Source organism: Rhamphochromis longiceps, linkage group LG12 (assembly GCF_057381845.1).
Source record: "Rhamphochromis longiceps isolate RC_006_pf linkage group LG12, R_longiceps_female_GT1.1, whole genome shotgun sequence".
Classification (NCBI taxonomy): Eukaryota; Metazoa; Chordata; class Actinopteri; order Cichliformes; family Cichlidae; genus Rhamphochromis; species Rhamphochromis longiceps.
In genome coordinates, this window is record NC_140568.1 from 7,586,326 (window position 1) to 7,608,018 (window position 21,693).

General features: G+C 42.7%; 1 protein-coding gene across 1 annotated transcript in view; it reads left to right on the forward strand.

Annotated features, from left to right (window-relative positions):
- Window positions 1-9,872, forward strand: part of LOC146656768 (inositol polyphosphate-5-phosphatase A-like) — a 34,752-nt gene extending 24,880 nt beyond the window's left edge. The window contains exons 5-8 of the mRNA XM_085427059.1: window positions 8,392-8,465; window positions 8,551-8,662; window positions 9,410-9,478; window positions 9,558-9,872. Coding sequence (XP_085283185.1) covers window positions 8,392-8,465; window positions 8,551-8,662; window positions 9,410-9,478; window positions 9,558-9,602 — 300 coding nt within the window. The 3' untranslated portion in view covers window positions 9,603-9,872. The remainder of the gene's footprint in view (window positions 1-8,391; window positions 8,466-8,550; window positions 8,663-9,409; window positions 9,479-9,557) is intronic.
- Window positions 9,873-21,693: the final 11,821 nt, after the last annotated feature.

Here is a 21,693-nt window from a genome sequence, read left to right on the forward strand (position 1 = left end):
GCACCAGGACGCTCTAGGCCATAGGTCGATGATCGATTTTGTAATCGTATCATCAGACCTGTGACCATATGTTCTGGACACTCGGGTAAAGAGAGGGGCTGAGCTGTCAACTGATCACCACCTGGTGGTGAGTTGGATCAGGTGGCGGGGGAGGACGCTGGACAGAGCTGGTGCACCTAAACGCGTAGTGAGGGTGTGCTGGGAACGTCTAGCAGAGGCCCCAGTCCGCGAGATCTTCAACACACACCTCCGGCAGAGCTTCAGCAGCATTCCGAGGGAGACTGGGGACATTGAGTCCGAATGGACCATGTTCAGCGTCTCCATTGCCGGAGCTGCTGCATTGAGCTGCGGCCGCAAGGTGGTTGGTGCCTGCCGTGGTGGTAATCCCCGAACCAAATGGTGGACACCAGAGGTGAAGGGAGCCACCAGGCTGAAGAAGGAGTACTATCGGGCTTGGTTAGCCTGTGGGACTCCGGAGGCAGCCGAGGTATCGACAGGCCAAGCGGAATGCGGCTCGGGCAGTGGCTGAAGCAAAAACTCGGGTGTGGGAGGAGTTCGGAGAGGCCATGGAAAAAGACTTTCGGACTGCCTCGAAGAGATTCTGGCAAACCGTCAGGCGTCTCAGGAGGGGAAAGCGGTGCTCTACCTGCACTGTGTATAGTGCTGGCGGAGCGCTGCTGACCTCGACTGAGAAAATTGTCAGGCGGTGGAAGGAATACTTCGAGGATCTCCTTAATCCCACTGACACGTCTTCCGAGGAGGAAGCAGAGTCTGGGGATGAGGGGAATGACCCGCCAATTTCCGGGGGCGAGGTCACTGAGGCAGTTAAACAACTCCTTGGTGGCAGAGCCCCGGGTGTTGGTGAGGTCCGCCCCGAGTTCCTGAAGGCTCTGGACGTTGTAGGGCTGTCCTGGTTGACACGCCTCTGCAATGTTACGTGGAGATCAGGGGCAGTACCTGTGGACTGGCAGACCGGGGTGGTGGTCCCCATCTTTAAGAAGGGGGACCGGAGGGTGTGTTCCAACTACAGGGGGATCACACTCCTCAGCCTCCCTGGGAAAGTCTATGCCAGGGTGCTGGAAAGGAGAGTTCGTCTGCTAGTCGAACCTCGGATACAGGAGGAACAATGCGGTTTTCGTCCTGGTCGTGGAACACTGGACCAGCTCTTTATCCTCTCGAGGATACTTGAGGGTGCATGGGAGTTTGCCCAACCAGTCTACATGTGTTTTGTGGACTTGGAGAAGGCATTTGACCGTGTCCCTCGGGGTGTCCTGTGGGAGGTGTTGCAGGAGTATGGGGTGTCTGGCCCATTGCTACGGGCCATTCGATCCCTATACATCTGTTCCAAGAGCTTGGTTCGCATTGCCGGCAATAAGTCGGACTCGTTCCCGGTGGGTGATGGGCTCCGTCAGGGCTTTGTCTCCGGTTCTGTTCATAATTTTTATGGACAGGATTTCTAGGCGCAGCCAAGTGGCGGAGGACTTTCACTTTGGTGGCCTCAGAATCTCATCTCTGATTTTTGCGGATGATGTGGTTCTATTGGCTTCATCGGGTGAGGGCCTCCAGCTCGCACTGGAACGGTTCGCAGCCGAGTGTGAAGCAGCGGGAATGAGGATCAGCACCTCCAAATCTGAGGCCATGGTTCTCAGCCGGAAAAGGGTGGAGTGCCCACTCTGGGTCGGGGATGAGTTCCTGCCCCAAGTGGAGGAGTTCAAGTATCTCGGGGTTTTGTTCGCGAGTGATGGGAGAAGGGAGCCGGAGATCGACAGACGGATTGGGGCTGCAGCTGCAGTAATGCAGACGCTGCACCGGTCCGTCGTGGTGAAGAGGGAGCTGAGTGTAAAAGCGAAGCTCTCAATTTACCGGTCGATCTACGTCCCTACCCTCACCTATGGCCACGAGCTGTGGGTAGTGACCAAAAGAACGAGATCGCGGATACAAGCGGCATCCGTTCGGCCATCCGGGAGGGGCTCAGAGTAGAGCCGCTGCTGCTCCACATCGAAAGGAGCCAGCTGAGGTGGTTCGGGCATCTGACAAGGATGCCCCCTGGGCGCCTCCTGGGTGAGGTGTTCCAGGCATGTCCCACCGGGAGGAGGCCCCGGGGCAGACCCAGGACACGCTGGAGAGATTATATCTCTCGGCTGGCCTGGGAAAGCCTTGGTGTTCCCCCGGATAAGCTGGAGGAGGTGGCTGGGGAGAGGGAGGTCTGGGCCTCTTTGCTTAGGCTGCTGCCCCCGCGGCCCGGCCTCGGATAAAGCGGATGAGGATGGATGGATAGATGTTTTTGGAATGACTTTCCCACCTTCCTAGCAAAAGAGAAAGAAAGGAAAAGCAACTCAAGACTTTTGCACAGTAGTGTTTTTTGGTTTTGTTTTTTTAAGTATTTTTAAGTTCGGCCTAATTATTTTATTAATAATAATCAAGTTGTTAAAGATAAGACCGAAGTAGCAAACGAATTCAATTCTTTTTTTGTAAATGTTGGACCTACCTTAGCAAATCTAATCAGGAAAAATGATGATCCAGGAGATGAGGAAGCCTGGATAGGTGATAATAGAATGGTTAATTCCATATTCTTAGCCGATACTACCATAAAAGAAATAGTAGCAATCGTAAAAAATTGTAAAAATAAAAAATCTACTGATTGTGAAGGTATAGACATGGTCATAATTAAAAAGACAATAGATTGTATAAGTACTCCTCTTTGTTATATTTTTAATCTTTCGCTACAGTCAGGAGTATTCCCTGACAGAATGAAAGTGGCAAAAGTAATACCATTATATAAATCAGGAGATAAGCATAGTTTTAACAATTATAGGCCAGTGTCTCTTTTATCACAGTTTTCAAAATTGCTAGAAAAACTCTTTGCACAAAGACTTGATAGTTTTATTGAAAAATATCAACTAATACATGAAAACCAATTTGGATTTCGTAAAAATAGGTCAACGGCATTAGCGTTGTTGACTTTTATTGAAGATATTTCATCTGCAACACATAATAATAAATACACAGTGGGAGTATTTGTTGATTTAAAAAAAGCTTTTGATACGATACAACATTCTATTTTGATTTCTAAATTGTATAACCATGGAGTGAGAGGAGTAGCATTGAATTGGTTAATGAGTTATTTAGAGAATAGGTTGCAATATGTTTATTATTTTGGCAATACTTCTGAAAGACTGAAGATTGTATGTGGTGTTCCTCAAGGTTCTATTTTGGGACCTAAACTCTTTAATTTATATATTAATGATATTTGTGACGTATCTAAAAGGTTAAATTCGATTTTATTTGCAGATGACACAAATTTTTATTGCTCTGGAGAGAATTTGAAAGACTTGGTTGAAATTATGACTTCTGAGATGTTAAGAATAAAAAAATGGTTTGATGTAAATAAATTATCTTTGAATCTGAAAAAAACGAAATATATGATATTTGGCAATCGTGTAAAGGAGGATAAAGTCATTATGTTTATAGAGGAAGAATTGATTGAAAGAGTTACTGAATTTCGTTTTTTGGGTGTAATAGTGGATGAGAATTTGACATGGAAATCTCATATTGAACATATTAGAAAGAAAATGGTCAAAAGTATTTATATTTTGGGTAGTATAAGAGATTTATTAAATTATAAAACAATGCGTATTTTATATTTTTCTTTGTTTTTTTCATATATCAACTATTGTGTTGAAGTTTGGGGGAATACATATGAGAATACCATAAAACCTTTAAACCTATTACAGAAGAAAGTTATACGAATAATTCATAATGTTAAATATAGAGAACATACAAACAAATTATTTATAGAATCAAAATTATTAAAATTAGGAGATTTAGTGAAATTACGGACATTATTAATTATGTTTAAGGCTAAAAATAATATTTTGCCTTTTAAGTTACAAAGAGTATTTTTGATGTGTTCAAGGGGAGAAGAGAATAGAAGGAAATTTTATTTTAAACATCAGTTAGCCAGGACTACACAAAGATTAATGAGCACAACGGTTAGGGGTATAAGACTGTGGAATTCACTTCATTATAATTTAAAGAATTGTATAAATCTACAATGTTTTAAAAAGTGTTATATGTTTAAAACGATAACTCAGTATGAAGAATGCGAATGAATGTGATGTTGGTTTGGGATTCGACCGGAGAGAAATGTCAATATTAGTTTGTTCCTGATTTTTGGTGCCCATCGGTGATATAAGTTCGATGGTAGATAGGGGGCAGGGTTTAATAAGAATATTTTCTTCTTCCTGCTCCTTTTCACACATGGTTGTTGTGTTTTGTTGATAGAAGATGTGGTTGTTTTGTTTGATTTGTAGTACCAAGTGTGAAATAAATAAAAAAAAATGAAATGAAATGAAAGTATTAACCCACACTCCTCCCAGGTGATACCCTCACACTGAACATTTGACAGTAGGGGTCAATGGCTGCATCTGCAGATTGAAGCTGTGTGAAGTCAAAAAAGGGGATACTCAGTGGCCAGGTGAGAGTAGAGACAGGACAAAGTCAATACATTTAAGTCTAGATTAAAACTAGGGCAGCTGTCTTCTAAGGCAGAAGACAGAATCTAGCTAAATCCAGTGGAGTGGTTTGGTTTAAACTAGATTAAAACCAACAATTATATATTTTAAAATAAAATAATTAAACATACTCACCGAAAATGGATTTAGCTACATTCTGGGCCGCGTTTCCGAATGCAGTAGGTAGCGAGCTGACTGGAGACCGTAACAGCCAATCAGAATTTTTGCATCAAGTCTGTGATTGGCAGGTTTTGTGGCACACTTACAGTATAACGGTGTACAGTGGTCCCTCGCGGTCCTGATTGGCTGTAGACCATTGTCAATCAATCTCGTGCCTCCTGTCTCCTGAATAGTACAGAATGCGTTCAGTTGTCCAATTTATATAAATATTCGATCGTTAGCGGTGTGACTCTGAAATGCTGTACTGTATGTTTGTACGTTTTCTCCCCAACAAACACCACAATGTCGACGAAACGTTTTGCACCGTCGTCAAAGGCACCTGCGGGTATCTTTGGTTTCATTCTGTGATACTGGACTTATTTTTCTACGAAGGTTTGAACTTTGAGAGTGTTTAAACAAGAGAGAAAAGTGTGAAAATGTTCATGCCTGTCTGAGAAAAATGTATTAAGTGTGTAGTCCGGGGTTTTACAGCCTTAAAACATCTATAATAACTGTAAAAAATAAAGTTGGCTACTTCGAGGATTTCATCTATTTCATAACTCCCGCGATAAACGAGGCACCACTCTATAGAGAGTTGAGCGCGCACGAAGCAGAGATGTGAGCATGAAGACCTAGGGCAGGTCCGCAGGTATCTGTCAGCACACAGCAGAGATCTGAACAAGAGCAAATGCCAACAACTGAGCGAGAGGGGCTGTTATTGTGTGTGCAATAATAACAAATAATAGCAAACACTGAAATACATTTCTTGCATGCAGAAATTAATTTTGTCCCCTCAAATTAAACTTTTCTTCGCTCAAAATAACCTTCTTCTCAAAATGCAACATTTGCGCATGCATTTCTTTTAACGTGCGATCAGAGAAGAGGCACAGAAATAAACAATACTTTGGGCTGATGTTAGCAAGTGTGCGTTCATAGAACCAGTAAGTCACGTTGGGAACCTATTTTTATTTCTGTTGCAGTTAATTTACCCATGTAGACACCCATTACTACTGCCTGTGTGACAGCTATGCTGTAGAAGTAAAGTAGATAGTAGCCTGACTTCACAGGGTATTTCTAAGTTGTTTTCTGTTGTTGTGGAGAGTAATTGTTCAGAAAGGTTTTACCTGATGCAGTTACTGTGCTAACATACGAACCTGTTCTTGCTAATAACCCCTGTGTAAACATAGCGGCATTTGATTGAGCAATTGTGTCCACTAGAGGGTGGTGTTGATTTAATCTAAATTGGCTATAAGCCATCCTGTCATGTCTTTATGATAATCTTTTCATGGTGTCTGTTTCTGTCCACGCTTAAATGGTGTTCTCTGTAGTGCTTAATGTGAGAGATGCTGAACCAGTGAAAGATGTTTATGTTATTGTACTAATTTAAGAACCACATCCGTACCAGCTAGAGCGTGTGTTCGATGCGGGCCAGTTTTAAATAAAGTTCTTCAGCACTGTGACATAATTCCCCGTCTCTGACCGGACCTTATTAACAGGGAACAGTACAGAATCACGTTTCAGAGATAGTGGACTAGTGTGTTCACATTCTGTTGTAACCCATAAACTGAACGGTAATGTAACGGCATCCATCTTTCACTTTCACAAAAGTAAAACATCACCACTTCCACCTATAGTTGGTTGTAATGGAGGTGGAGTAAAATGGATCCACTCTCCCTGCCCAGCGCGTACTCCCCATGCAAGGGAAGCAAATTCTGTCGGGGATACCTGCCTTGGCACAACACGTCCTTGCACAACAACCTTGTGTTGCAGCCAATGAAACAGACTCTTCCTCCTTTGCCCAGGTGTGCTGGGGCACAAGCGGTTAATACCTTTTAAATGGTTTTAATTTTCTGTCTTTATTGATTTTACATTGCACGATTAATCAGATAAGAGGAGCAGGGAGTTAGTACATTTAAAATTGTTAGCCCCACGTCAGGGATGATTGGGTACAAAAACAGACACGCACACTTCAGGGCCCTTTTGGAAATATTTTAGTATTATTATTGTTGTTGTTGTTGTTGTTATTTGCCTGTGCCATTTGTCACTTTAGCAATCAGAATTGTTTTCTTAAGGCCAGCCAAGAAAAACAGGGGAACGGGGGACAGTAAGAGAAGACACTGAGAGAATCCGTTGGATCACCTGTTAAAACAAGAAAAAAGAAAACAAACAAGAGAACAACACAATACAGAGATCAAAGCAACAACTAGATATGTATAAGTAACAGTAAATACTAAATATTGAATGTTATTGAGCAGCACGCAAGGCCAACAGCGCACAATATGCTTTAAGATAGCATACAAGGAAGATATAGTTTGTGTCTGTGAGCACCCGTGTGTACACCTGTGTGCATGAGCGCGTTTGCGTTCAAAAGGTTTCTCCATGTAACAATCTGCTAGAGGGTGTGGGAAGCCATAGCCCTGGCCCCAGAGCATGAAGCAGCCATGGAGAAGACCCAGGCCCCAGACATCCACAGGCCCTCCAGAGTGTGAAAGCCCAAGGAGGACCACTGGAGAGGCAAATGCACCACATTCCCAGAAAGAGCTGAGGAGAGCACCAGATGTGGGGTCACCCAGCAGCCACGGTGCAGATGCCACAGGTGGCTGCGGTGATGAGCCCACAGGCCATGCCGGCAGACAGTCATGCCAGAGCGGATCGAGCCCCAGTCCCTGAGGTCCGAGGGAACCCCACCCCCCAGATAGGGTCCGACCTGGCCAGGGGCGCCAGGCCTCACCAAGCAGCCAGTGGGAGTATGCGGGGTACATACCTGAGCGCTCAGCCCCAGACACTGAGAACCACCAAAGGTTCTGAGGGCTGAGGGCATCAGTTTGACATAGACAAACTGGCACACACAGACACAAGCATACATTCCCACCCTCATGCACATAAATACAAATACTCAGCACTCGCGCAACGTGGAGACAAACAGAAATGAACACTATACACCCTTTCACACTTCCCAAACATACTTTACACTCCGAGGTTCAGGTACCACCGCCCCCAGGGGGGCAATGAGCCCCCAGAGCCAGGAGATGTTACCCTTTTCCCTGGGGTGGAGGGACGGACTGCCCCCGGCCCGGCAGCTGCAGGGATGGCCCAGCGTCCCAGACCCCGACCAGACTGCCAACTCCTCCCAACCCCCTGCCCCGATCGTGTACAGAGAATGGGGGTGTGAAGACCCCACACCTTACTCAGCCCGCTCATATGTCTTGTTGATGTGTAATGTTCTAAAGTGCATTTAAAACACAGGAGTGGCATGGTGCTTCCTGCCAGGAAGCAGTAGGTGTCAGCAAAGCCCCTCCTGCCCCTCCTGGGGCATCGGCCCCAGGAAAGACTATTATTTAAAGTTTGCTGTGTTTTCGGAGAGTAACAATGCACTGTGTCATACATTCAAACTACAAAGCATACCAAATGTTCTTACTTTCTTTGAAGAAAGTACTGCCCCTGCCCCAGTCTAAGAACTGAGACTGAAGGAGTCACTTGGATGAGTGACGAAATGTTTCTCCCACAAAACGCTACGTCCAGATGAACAGAATCAACTTTTGGAGATCAGCAGGAATACTTCAAAGAAATGACAGCACAGTAAACACAAAAAGGGAGAAACATTAGTAGCAGTAACCCAAATTATCCCCAATGTTAAATCTGCACTCATCAATCATGCTTGTTTTTCATGTGTTGATGTTTGTAGTCATTTGTAACCATAGTGGCTTCTTTCCCTCAGCTTTTGAAGTATGACAAAGAAGTTGCAGCCTTCCATGTTGTTATTAGGGAAGAGGGTATCAAGTTTCCACCAAGGTCTGTAACTCTGCTACTTGCTGCAAATTTCTGCCATTTACTTTTCATGCTTTAAGAATTTGTTCCCCTCTTGTCTTGTGCTCAGCTACCCATACAGTGAAGAGCATGCTAAACCAACCCAGTACATGAACACTCGCTGTCCTGCCTGGTGTGATCGCATCCTTATGTCACATACAGCCCAAGATTTAATCCACAGGGTGAGTCTTTGCACAATCACATCATTTCATGATGACAAGAACACAATTTGATATAATACGTGAGTTAGCATGACGTGTTAAGGAAGCACTTTGGCAAGCTAGCCAGCCAACATTTCTAGTCAATGTGTTTTAGCAGTAGCATTAGTTAGCAACATTTTAAGGTTAACCAATTATGCTGCATGACTCTGACTCTGGTTAGTTCGTAAACCTTTGCTGATAGTGACGGGTTAATTTATCAGCCAGAGCAGTTCTAGGGGTTTAAAAAAATTAGCTAGCATTATCTATTTAAGATAGTGTTTCGCTACAATATGTAGCTTGCAGTTTGTCTGTTTTTGCAGGAAAGCTAATGTTAGCTAACAGATGGTGATACCTGTGTTTGCAAAAAGACTTCTTTTCCTGTAGAAGTCTGTGAGCCAAAGTCTGTAAAAGTCCTCCTGAGTTTTTGGGATTGTTCTGGATCATATTTTGAAATTGAGGATTAACTTTGGTGTAAAACTACATCTTCATTGCATAAGAAGTTGTTAATCACAAGTCATTAGACAACGGGCTTCGCATACTTTGGTACACGGTTTTACATTCGTGCACACATACTGTATAACCTTTAATATATAATGTGATGTAAATCCACTATGAACATAATCCAGCCCACACAAATGTGATACTCAAAATTTAACTTAATATAATTTAAGAAGAATCTGTTTGTTATGTTTACATATAAATGATCTTCAAGTTCATTCTTCTTTTCAGAGAGACGATGGTGAGAAGAGTGTTGTTTACAACACAATGGGTCCTAATGTCTGTATGGGAGATCATAAGGTAACAGATTACATAAGCAGTGTGTTGTGCACATCAGCCATGTGGACTGACTCTGATGTTTTTTGTTTTTCTTCTGTAGCCTGTGTTCTTGTCCTTCTCACTGAAGACAAATGACCACATCTGATACTTCTAAATGGTAAGAAGTTTCACTGAGTGTGTGTGTTCTGTACTGCATGTGCAAGTGCAGCTGAGTCGATGTGGTAATTCCAGTGAATGGATTCAGTGTGAGAGAGTGAGCGCAGTAATCTTTCTCTGGTCCCTGGAGAGCCATAACCCTACTGGCCCAGTGGAGTCGGGATATGAACTAAGAGTAATGCGTGCGGGACATAAGAGATCCTTTGTGCACATCGTAGTTGGAGTGCAGGCGATCTGCACTCTCGCTGATCTATGTCTATTGAATCCTCCTCACTGTCACTGTGGCTACACATTAGGTTTAATGCTGGCCTGCTTTTCATTAATTACCACATGGATGGCTGGCTGGAGACACATTCACATTGTGCGGGGCATTTTTACGGCCATTTTTATGGCCATGATTTTGTTTTGCTGCCATTTCAATTTATTTTTTTAAGGAAGAACTGCCTTTTCATGATTGTCCTTCTTCACAATGGGAGTGCTTGAAGAGGCTACAACTATCTTCTTTTGTGTTTTTGACATTTCAAGGCATATGAAAGGTTTGGCCTACTGCTATTATTTTTAGGCTACATTTTAGCTCTTGCAAGGTGTGTTCATAAACATGTTGTTTATGTAACCGTTGTTTTTTTGTGAAGTAATGCCTTGTGTCTTGTCTAGGCTTTGCTGCCTCCGTCCTGATTGGGTGCTGCTGCCTAAATCAAGTCGATCAGCAAAGCCCTGTATGTCTGGGGAGCTGTACTTCTGGCCATTTTGACTGCTCATACTCACTCATTGGGTTTTAGAGGCTTAAATGCCTTTGAGTTGTATTTTTAGCCACATGTGATTTTGTTTAGACTGTGTTTGTAGGGTAGAGCTGCCTTTAATTTGTTATCCCTAATTTTCTCCTGTTTATGTGGTGATTAGGTAGGTTATTTTTGTAGGGTGTATATTTTGTTTTATTTGGAATTAAGCAAGTTAACTTTTAATTTCTTTTTAGGGATGTTGTATTTGTAATATTGGCCTTAGCTTTCCTTAAACTTAAATGTCAATCTGAACCAAACCGAGATTTAAACTAGCAGAAAATAAACATTTAACAAAATCTTATTAAAAATTATTTTCTTGATATTTAATCTGTGTATTAATAAATATACTATAAACAATGTTAATGTAACTAAAATAGTTGGTGAAATGAAGGAATAAAAAACTAAAACTCACTTTTGAGAAGTACATGAAGTTTGATCCATGCTTAATAAACTTGAGCTTAAAGTGAACTCTCCAAGTTGCCTCATCAGAGAGTTGCAGTCAGCTTTGTTTGCTAAGCAGCTTCAAAAACTTATCTTGCAGGTGTGACTGACACAGTTATTGTGTATGCTCTTCATCAGTAACAAGCAGCTCATTTGCTGTGAAACATAAACTTTCTATTCTCCCTCTCTTATCTCCAGTGGTGCCACAGCCATAAAATATTTCTTAATGAACCGTTTAGAAAATCTTTCCCCCGACACACACACAAAGAGAAACAAAAACCCAAATGCTTCTAAAATGTGAAATTTTATTTGTATAGCCATTTCATTTAGTAAAATCAACTGCAAAAAAACAAAACAACTTTTTCTTGTTGCTTTTTATGCATCAAATGCTCTATAAAGACTTACCAGAGTTCTTGTTGTTGCTCTGCTTCACCATCTTGAAGAAATAAGTAATACTTCTCATATGCGTCTGGATAGAAGATGTGCTTGCGTCTGTTTGTTGGTATGAATGTCATGAAGTGACAAAATGGACTGGTTCCTATGTAGCGCTTTTATACTCTGAGCACTCAAAGTGCTTTACACAACTTGTACATTCACTTATTTGCATTAGCATCTGTTTCTATGCTTTTTCTAAGTGCTTTCTATCTAACATTCACATGCATTCATACTCTCCTGAATGCACCGGAGAGCAACATGGGATTTGGCAGACTGGAGCAGACTAGGATCAAACCACCAACCTTCCAGTTAGTAGGTGACCTGCTCTTCCACCTGAGCTACAGCCACCCCATTTCTTCTGTGCAGTGCGGAAGAGCATCAGTCAAGGTGGTGAGATGGACTCGTGCCCTTTGTGACTCTGGTAGTTCTTCTGAGGATACACTGCCATCTTGCCACACCTTCACCATCTGTGAGCACAAACTGCTGCTCTGCCAGCATGTAGAAAAATCACAGAAGTGAAAACCATTACTACTATTAGAGCTCAAGTTTGGATAGTTTAGCTCTAAACATGTCACACTAGCTCTTAATTTCAACAATCCATTGAACAGACAGGAGATTAGTGGACAGCTTGGCATTATATTTCACAATTATGGCCAATGAATTGTTGCATGATAGAGCATCTCTTAATTCTGAATGAATACAGTAAGGTATCACTTTCAATTCAGGTGTCAGAGTAATTTTTCAAAACTACATTTTTTTTCCTTTTCCCTTAACAAAAATACCCCACACTGTAAATATATAAAACTATTAATAATATATAAACTTTTTTTTTTTTTTGGATTTGTATATTTGTACATTTTATATTTTTTCTTAATACTCTTCATGTGTATAAAGTGCTGTAGAAACTGTGCACCTCACCTCCTTTCTTTTCCCACATGTTTGCACTGAGTAGGAGATTCTCTGTATCTCATTGTACATGTGTATAGTGACAACAAAAGGCATTCTATTCTCTATTCTATTACTGCCTGGCTAATAGTGACGAACTTCAGGGGAATTCATGATGACAGAAAGGTCGAAACACTGAAGTCTTTTCTTGTTTTTGTGACTTCAGCATGCTGGCAGACTTAAAGATTTGTAAGTGATACTTACAGGGTAGAAACTTCTTTTTCATCCATTTAATCAAATATTTTATGCCTAAGCTGTCTCAGTCCCTCTGTAGCATTCTGCAACTATGACTAACCTGAGGAGGCTTGGTTTTGGCTGCAGGTATCCCTGTACATCCTTCTCAACAGTACACATATAACGACTCAGTCACACTTCCTCAGCGTTGCTGTTATATCTTCACTCCGGGTTACTAGTATAACAATGATACTCGGACCACGACGTAACTTGCGGTATTTATTATAACGGAGCAACTTAACATGGAGCTAGCCCGAGCAACAGCCGAAAAGCATCATTTCCCATAATGCATCGGGGCAAGCCCACTACGGATCCTGTTATAACCCAAAATACACAACATCTCCTCCCCTCTTACAAAGGATGTACTATGAAATAAACAGGTGATCTACTCACAAACTTCAGTCTTCACTGGCACATGACAGTAATAGCCTCACAAACATTTCACCTCTTATTAACTGTAAGGTTACAACACCAACTCTTTTAATTGCTATCTTGGGGAGTGAGGGTGGACTACCTCAACCTCCCCCATGACCCATGGGGATTATTCTGCCCCGTTCATTTGGGTCAGGTGCCATCTAATAACTCAGACGAACAGGAGGCCGCCGCTCTCTATTGGGGTATCGGCGGTCTGTGGTAACGTCAGTCTGTGTGCTCTCTTGTGGAGCCTTTGTTCCTGACACCGAAGATGTCTCAGTCTCTCTTACAGTCTCCTTTACAGGTGGAACCACTGTTCCTGATGTGGTGGAGTTCTCTACTTGTGTGTGTGAAGGGGCTGACGAGTCGATGAGTGCATTTTCAAGATCTCCGCAAGACCCTTCTGCAGACACTGGTGCGGACCGGAGTAGCTGATCCACGTGTCTTCTCCAGACTCCATCGGCCACCTGAACTGTATATGAAACTGGACCAGTTTGAGCAATGACAGTTGCAGGAACCCACTTGTGTACTCCTCGGTAGTTCCTGGCCTGCACTGACTCGCCGGTGCTGAAGACTCTGCCCTTGACCTTTTGACCCCTGTACATGATTTGTTTCTCTTGTTGTTTTTGTACAGTGTCTTTCACAGTTGAGGGTTTCAAAAGATCAAAGGTAGTGCGCAGATCTCTTTTGAACATTGCGTTGGCAGGAGATGTCCTTGTGGTCGCATGTGGACTATTCCGGTAGTTAAGCAGAAACTTGTGCAGTCTCTGATGCAGTGTTCCTTGGCCTTGTGATGTTTTCAGTGCATGTTTCATTGTCTGAACAAACCTTTCTGCAAGACCATTCGTTGCAGGATGGTATGGAGCTGACGTAATGTGCTGCACTCCATTAGCCTGTAGGAAAGCCTCCATTTCCTGTGAAACCAGTTGAGGTCCATTGTCAGAGACTATCTGAGTAGGAGATCCAAACCTACTGCACATTTCTCCTAGAGCTTCTATGGTCTTTTCAGTGGTGGCTGATTTCATGATGGTCACTTCAGGCCATTTACTGTGTGCATCAACAGCTACAAGAAACATTTTGTCCTCGTATGGACCTGCAAAGTCAATGTGTACCCGATGCCATGGCTCCTGTGGGAACTCCCAGGGATGAAGAGGAGCAAGTGGTGGGTTGTTCCGGACCATCTGACACGAAGAGCAGTTCTTAGCAATCTCCTCGATCTGTTTGTCCATATTTGGCCACCAAAAATAGCTTCTCGCTATTTCCTTCATTCTCACTATTCCACTATGTCCTGCATGCAGTTGCTTCAACAGTTTTGGTCGCAGTGACATGGGAATGATGACTCTCCTCCCCCACAGCAAACATCCCGCCTGAACAGAAAGCTCCGCCCGCTTTCCCAGGAAAGCCTTCAGGTCTACACCCTTACTTGCAGGCAGACCCTTAATGATCCAGTCCAGCACTGCTGCCAACACAGGGTCATTTCTGGACGCCTTTTTCACCTGCACATCCGAAACAGGTGCTGTCTCTACCTCCCTGAAGTAGAGGATCTCAACTGTGTCAGAGACGGGTTTTTTAACAGGAAGGGGTAACCTGGACAACCCATCTGCATTGCAATGAGACTCCGATTTGCGATACTTGATGTCATAAGAATGTCCTGACAATATCAACGCCCACCTCTGGAGACGTGAAGCAGCAAGAGATGGAATCCCTGTATATGGGTCCCAGGATGGTTGTGAGAGGCCTATGGTCAGTAAACAGTGTAAACTTCCTACCGTACAGGTACTGGTGGAATTTCCGAACACCGAATACAATGCTCAGCGCCTTTCGTTCCAGCTGAGCATAGTTGGACTCTGCTGTGTTTAATGTCCTTGATGCGAATGCAATTGGCCTTTCTTCGCCATTTGGGAGAATGTGGGAAATCACTGCCCCCACCCCATAGGGAGAAGCATCACAAGCAAGCTGAACTGGGAACTTGGGATTGAAGTGGGTTAGCACCTCAGATGCAGTCAGTGAATCCTTTGCCTTTTGAAAGGCGTCTTGGCAGCTTGCTGTCCACTCCCATGCTTCTTCCTTGTGTAGCAGGTTGTGCAGTGGTTTCAGGAGAATCAGAATCAGAATCAGAATACTTTATTGATCCCTGGGGGAAATTATTTTTTGTTACAGTGCTCCATTTTAAACCAACATTAAGACAAGACAGACAATACGCTAACTAAGAATAGTACAATATATACATATATATACATACATACATACATAAGTCACTTATAAATAAATAGTTGGAAAAGAAACATGTGTAGTTGTAGCAGCAAACAGTGTGTTAAGTGGATGCGTTGTACAGGGAGATGGCCACAGGCAGGAATGATTTCCTGTGTCGTTCAGTGGTGCTTTTCAGTAATCTCAGTCTCTCACTGAACGTGCTCCTGTGACTGACCAACATGTCATGGAGTGGGTGGGAGGTGTTATCCAACATTGTCTTTATCTTGGACAGCATCCGCCTCTCCGACACCACCTTGAGGGAGTCCAGCTCCATCCCCACAACATTGCTGGCCTTACGGATCAGTTTATTAAGTCTGTTGGCATCTGCGACCCTCAGCCTGCTCCCCCAGCATGCAACAGCATAGAGGATCGCACTGGCCACAACAGACTCATAGAAAATCCTCAGCATTTTCTGGCAGATGTTGAAGGACCTCAGTCGCCTCAAAAAATAGAGACGACTCTGGCCCTTCCTGTAAAGTGCTGTGGTGTTTTTAGCCCAGTCCAGTTTATTGTCAATGTGAACTCCAAGGTATTTATAGTCCTCCACAATGTCAACACTGACCCCCTGGATTGAAACAGGGGTCAAGTGTTTCCTGGTCTTCCTGAAGTCCACGATCAGTTCCTTGGTCTTTGCCACGTTGAGCTGCAGATGATTCTGCTCACACCACGTGACAAAGGAGTCGACCACAGCCCGGTACTCTGTCTCATCATCCCTGCTGATGCATCCAACCACCGCAGAGTCATCAGAAAACTTCTGAAGATGGCAGGTCTCTGTGCAGTGGCTGAAGTCTGTGGTGTAGAGGGTGAAGAGGAAGGGGGAGAGGACAGTCCCCTGTGGTGCCCCTGTGTTGCTGATCACCTTGTCAGACACACACTGTGGAGTGATGCCAAGTTGGGTATGAACCGTCCGTAGTAGTTCAACAGCCCTAAGAAAGACTTTAACTGACTGACATTTCGTGGTGGGGGTGCATCCACGATTGCTGTGATCTTCGAAGGTGCAGTGTGAAGTCCATTTGCATCAATCACGTGCCCTAGATATTCCACAGATGACTGGAAAAAGTCACATTTCTCCTTACGGACTCTCAATCCGTATTCCTTCAGCCTCTGAAGGGTCGCATCCAAGTTGCGCAGATGCTCTTCATCATCTGCTCCTGTACACAGGATATCATCCAGATAGCATTGCACACCAGGTAATCCGCTCAGGATTTGATCAATCGCTCGTTGAAACAATGCTGGAGCTGATGTGATGCCAAAAGGCAACCTGCAAAATCTGAAAAGTCCCTTATGTGTGTTAATAGTCAACATGTCACGTGACTGCTCTTCAACATGCATTTGCAGGTAAGCTTGGTTGAGATCTATTTTGCTGAACTTTTGTCCTCCACTCAGACCAGCAAATAAGTCATCAATCAGTGGAAGGGGATACTGCTCTGCTGTTAATACAGGATTCACGGATACCTTGAAGTCTCCGCAGATCCGGATTCCGCCGTCCTTTTTGGGAACTGGAACGATGGGCGTGGCCCACTCGCTGGTCGTAACCGGCTCCAGAACACCATTCTTGACCAATGCGTCTAAATTAGACTCCACCTTGGGCCGAATGGCGTACGGCACAGGTCTAGCCTTCATAAAGACTGGCTTGGAGTCAGGCTTGAGATGCAGCTTCACTGTAATTTTTTTCATGCTGCCCAGCTCCTCACGAAAAACCTCCTGGTGTTTTCCCAGTATGGCCTGTAGCTGAGAGGAACCATGCGACAGCTTTCTCACCTCTTGCCAGTTGAGTCTGATTGTTTTGAGCCACACACGTCCCATTATAGCAGGGCAGTTCTTCTGCGTAACATACACAGGCAGCTTAGCAGTTTGGCCATTGTATTGAACAGTCACCTCTGCCATTCCTTTCATAGGCACTCGATGTCCAGTATATCCTTTAAATACTGTGTCGGAGGGTTTGAGTGGAAGGTGCTTCAGACATGTCCTATAGACATTATATGACACTAGTGATGCTTTTGACCCAGTGTCAATCTGCATTTTTACAACATGTCCCTCCAGTTTGGGCGTGACCCAAAAGCCGTCTGAGGTTTCGTCCACCTTCAGTATTCGCACAGTATTTATTGCAGACAACACTTCTTCATCTGAGGAGTCATTTGCTCTATCCTCATGAAGCTTAACTGTGTGAACATGTCTTTCTTTTTTGAATCTTGCAGTGCCTCTTTTATTCCCAGGCTTTGAGCCCTTATCCTTGCACCTTTTGTTCCTGCATGCCCGTGCTACATGACCTTTTTTTCCACAGTTGTTGCAATCCATTTCTTTGCACCAGCAATCACTAGCAAGGTGTCCTAACTTGCCACAGCGGAAGCATGGTCCCTGTGCATTTGCTTTACCATTGTCTAGTTTGTGTACTCTGTCTGTAGCATGTAGCGCATGGGCTTCTTTTGATGCCATTTCCATGGTCACACTGATATTAATTGCCTTCTCAAGAGTCAAATCACTTTCCGTGAGCAATTTCTTCTGTGCAGCTTCATTTCTTAAACCACACACGAGTCTGTCTCTTAATGTGTCATTTAAAACATCTTTAAACTCACAGTGTTCAGCTAATTTGCGTAACGATGCAACGAACATTGTGACAGACTCACCCTCTTCTTGGTTTCGCTTGTGAAACTTGAACCGTTCAGCGATCACGAGGGGCTTGGGCGAGAAGTGTTTGGTCAGTGTGTCCACGATCTCTGTGAAACTTTTACTGCCTGGCTTTGCTGGCTGTAGCAGGCTCCTTAGCAGGGTAAAAGTCTTTGGGCCTATCACACTCAGTGTACTGTACCACTGCACATGATTGAAATGACAATAAAGCAACTTGACTTGACTTCTTTTCCTGCAAAAAGACAGATCAGCGAAGCCCAGAGAACACAAGACACACAAGGTGCAACACTCAGACTCAAACAGCCTTCAGAAATGAAGGCACAGTGTTCGTCCAGTCATACTAGAAATGATTATGTATTAGAATAATAACTAAGAAACAAACTTTGAAGAAGAAAGAAGATGTGGATGGGCTGGTGTTCGCTGACTGGTCATTTCTGGTAGTCCGCTATCATTTCTGTAGTTTTGCTGATGTTGAGAGACAGGTTATTTTCCAGGCACCACTCGTACAGTGCCATCACCTCTTCTCTATAGGCCCTCTCATCGTTGTCTGCGATGAGGCCTATGATGGTTGTGTCATCTGAAAACTTGATAATGGTGTTGGACTTATGCTTAGCAACGCAGTCGTGTGTAAACAGGGAATAAAGGAGGGGGCTAAGCACACAAGCCTGTGGCGTTCCTGTGTTTAGGATGAGTGATGAGGTGGTGTGCTTACCAATTCTCACCATCACCAGCTTTTCTTTGCTCAAAATAAATTTCTCCTCAAAATGCAACACTTGCACCTGCATTTTTATTTTTTTATTTTTTTTTTTACGTGCGCTCAAAAGATTTTTTTAAGTGCACTCAGAATAGTGACACAAAAATAACGCTATAAATGGGGAACAGGTGGGAACACAGATGAGACAAATCAGACCTAACGAGACAAGGGCAAACAAAACCAGACGCACAGCACATAGGACAGGACTTTCACAATAAAACGGGAAACAGCATGGAACGCAGACATGACAACGCAAACTTGACAACATGGACAAGACGAAACTGAAAATGTTACGTCCAGATGAACAGAATCAACCTTTTGGGATTTTCTAACCCGGATGGTTAAGCATGTATAAGGATAAATACTCATATATAACTATTTCAGGGATCATCTAAACTCCAAGACATCAGGAATTATCACCCAATAAAAACTGCTGGCTGACTAACCGACAAACACAATGAATAGAACCTGATGTAAAGCTTTATATATGAATTATTTTCTTTTTGTTAAACATGTAAATGTGCAGAGTCTTTGACATCAAAGGTTGATGTAAATTTACTGATTTGATAAAAATAAAAGGTTCACTCTATTGTAATGTGTATGACTTAAACACTGAGTGCAAAATGTGCTGTTTAAAGCAGTTTTCTGTGAAAGTGTTTGATGGTTAAACTATGGCAACATTAATAAAATGTATTTTGTTGCTCTTAATATTATGAAACTTACTGCAAATAGCACTATTATTAAATCGATAATGGTAAAGAAAAGAAATACGTGACCTTCAAATATAAAAAGATTGTGTAGCTGAAAACAGACACTTGCAGAAGACTGAAAATGATAAAATCTGCAGCAGCTGCAAATGTGCAGCAGTTAAATATTAATCGTAGATGAAGGTCAAATCTTCATGTGGTTCTCAAAAGTGAAAGCAGAGTTTGCGGGTTTCAATATGACTTGTTTACAACTTTATCTACATTTATAGTTATATTGAATGCTTTATCTGAAATACTTTGTCATTAATATTAAAAAAAATAACAGACAAACACAATGAATAGCACCTGATGTAAAATTTTGTATATGAATTATTTTCTTTTTGTTAAACTTGTAAATCTGCAGAGTCTTTGAGATGAAAAGTTGATGTAAATTTACTGAACTGCATTTCTATATTATTAAAATATACTCAACCTGTTCTTGTTTCATAAAAATAAAAGATTCACTCTGTTGTAATGTGTATGTATCACGTCTGGTGTGGCAGACGTGTGGAGTTGTAGAAAGGACCCAAAAGGCGGCAGCTCTGGTGCAGGTGAGTATTTATTTACAGGAGTGGGTACAAACAGCAATGGTGGGTGAACATGAAACCGGAAACCTAAACTGGGTAAAACTAACAAAACAACCCAGAAACGAAGATGTAGGGAGGTCCAGGGAAATACATACAGAGAGACGCAGGGAGATCGAGGGGAAACAACACAGACGAACCAGCAACGAGGACGAGGTAACACACACTATAAACACACACGCCAGGAATCAGGAGAAGGGAAACAGGAGGGGAACACACCTGGAAGACATCACAGCTGACGAGGCAGGGGAAACGTAACCAGAACACACTGACATAAGACACAGACCTTCACAATAAAACAGGAACTTACAAAGCAAGGACACAGACTAAGAAACGCGGACTTAACACAGGAATACATGAGCAGAACCGAATAAACACTAAACAGAGGAAGAACAGAACCAAAATCGCAATAAGAGAAAACACAAAATGCTGGGTCAAAAGGACCCAGGATCATGACAGTATGAGTTAAATATTAATTGTAGATGAAGGTCAAACCTTCACGTGGTTCTCAAAAGTGAAAGAAGAGTTTGGTGGTTTCAATATGACTTGTTTACAACTTTATCTACATTTATAGTTATATTGAAATATTTATCTGAAAGACGTTATCATTTATATTAAAAAACAACCCTATGCCTTTTTTTCCCATTGTTAATGTGTAACTAAAGTAAGTCATTTGATGAGAGGGAGAGAGTCTCTCCAAACCTCTGCAGCCAGCAAACCCAGCTTAACTCTGATGGTCTCCCTCACTCATTTTCCCCCAGGATGAATGTGTCTGTTGATGATAATTTTGACTCTTGGTGGTGTGGTTAAATGAAAAGAACAAATTGGAACTAAAGGTTTAAATCTTTAGTTTAATATTATTCCCAGTCTTATGTTTAAATTAAAGGACAATGTTGACTAATTGTCTCCCAGTCAACCATACATGCATGATTTTTAGATATCATCTCCCAGTCAGCTATAAATCAGTGACTTTTCAATAGTGGACAGATGGGCTCTACCACTTTAATCTCCCAGTCAACTATAAAGCCACATTTCTTCAACTATATAAATCAATGGCATTTCTGTAGCACCTTATAACACGACGCAAGTAAGGGACGAGTACACTGTACTTACGTGTGTTTTGCAGCCAACAAGTCAGGTTTTTGCCAGAAACAATGAAACAAGTACACTTTAAGTACCCTTTACTTGCATACAAATTGCACACACAAGTAACCTTTACTTACATGCAATTTGCAAGAAACAAGTATCACTTTTTGCAAGAAATAATTAAACAAGTACTCTGTAAGTACCCTGTATTGGCATGCAATTTGCAGGCAACAAGGTGGAAGTACCCTGTACTTACATACAAGGTAGGGCTAGGTTTCACAATGAGCTCACCCGAAACCTCAGCTGATTTTGACATACACCTGTTTTCACACCTTGGCTCGTGTGATTAGGTAGAGGATCATTAGAGTGTCCATGTCCCTCTTGGGGGGACACTCCTACAGGGCTTAAGAATTTCAGAGTGATCTGTTATTATTAAGTAAAACATCACTGATGATAAATAAAATAAAATAAATAAAACAGAGAAAGTACTTTAAGGATTAGAGAATGACTGCCATGATAACGTTTATGTTTTAGAGGAAATGCTCAGCTTCCTATAAGATAAAGTGCACACGTAGTAATTGTGTGAGAGTCACACCTAAACAATGAGTCATCACAAGCCACCTAGTGGACATTGACCTTGAGAGTTTGCTTCAACTGATAAGGATGAAGTGCAAAGCTTCACATGTTTCTCAAAGGTGGAAGCATATAAGTTTGCTGATTATATTATGACTTTTTTACAAGTTTATCCGGGTTTACTGGTGTCTTTGTTACTACAGGTAAA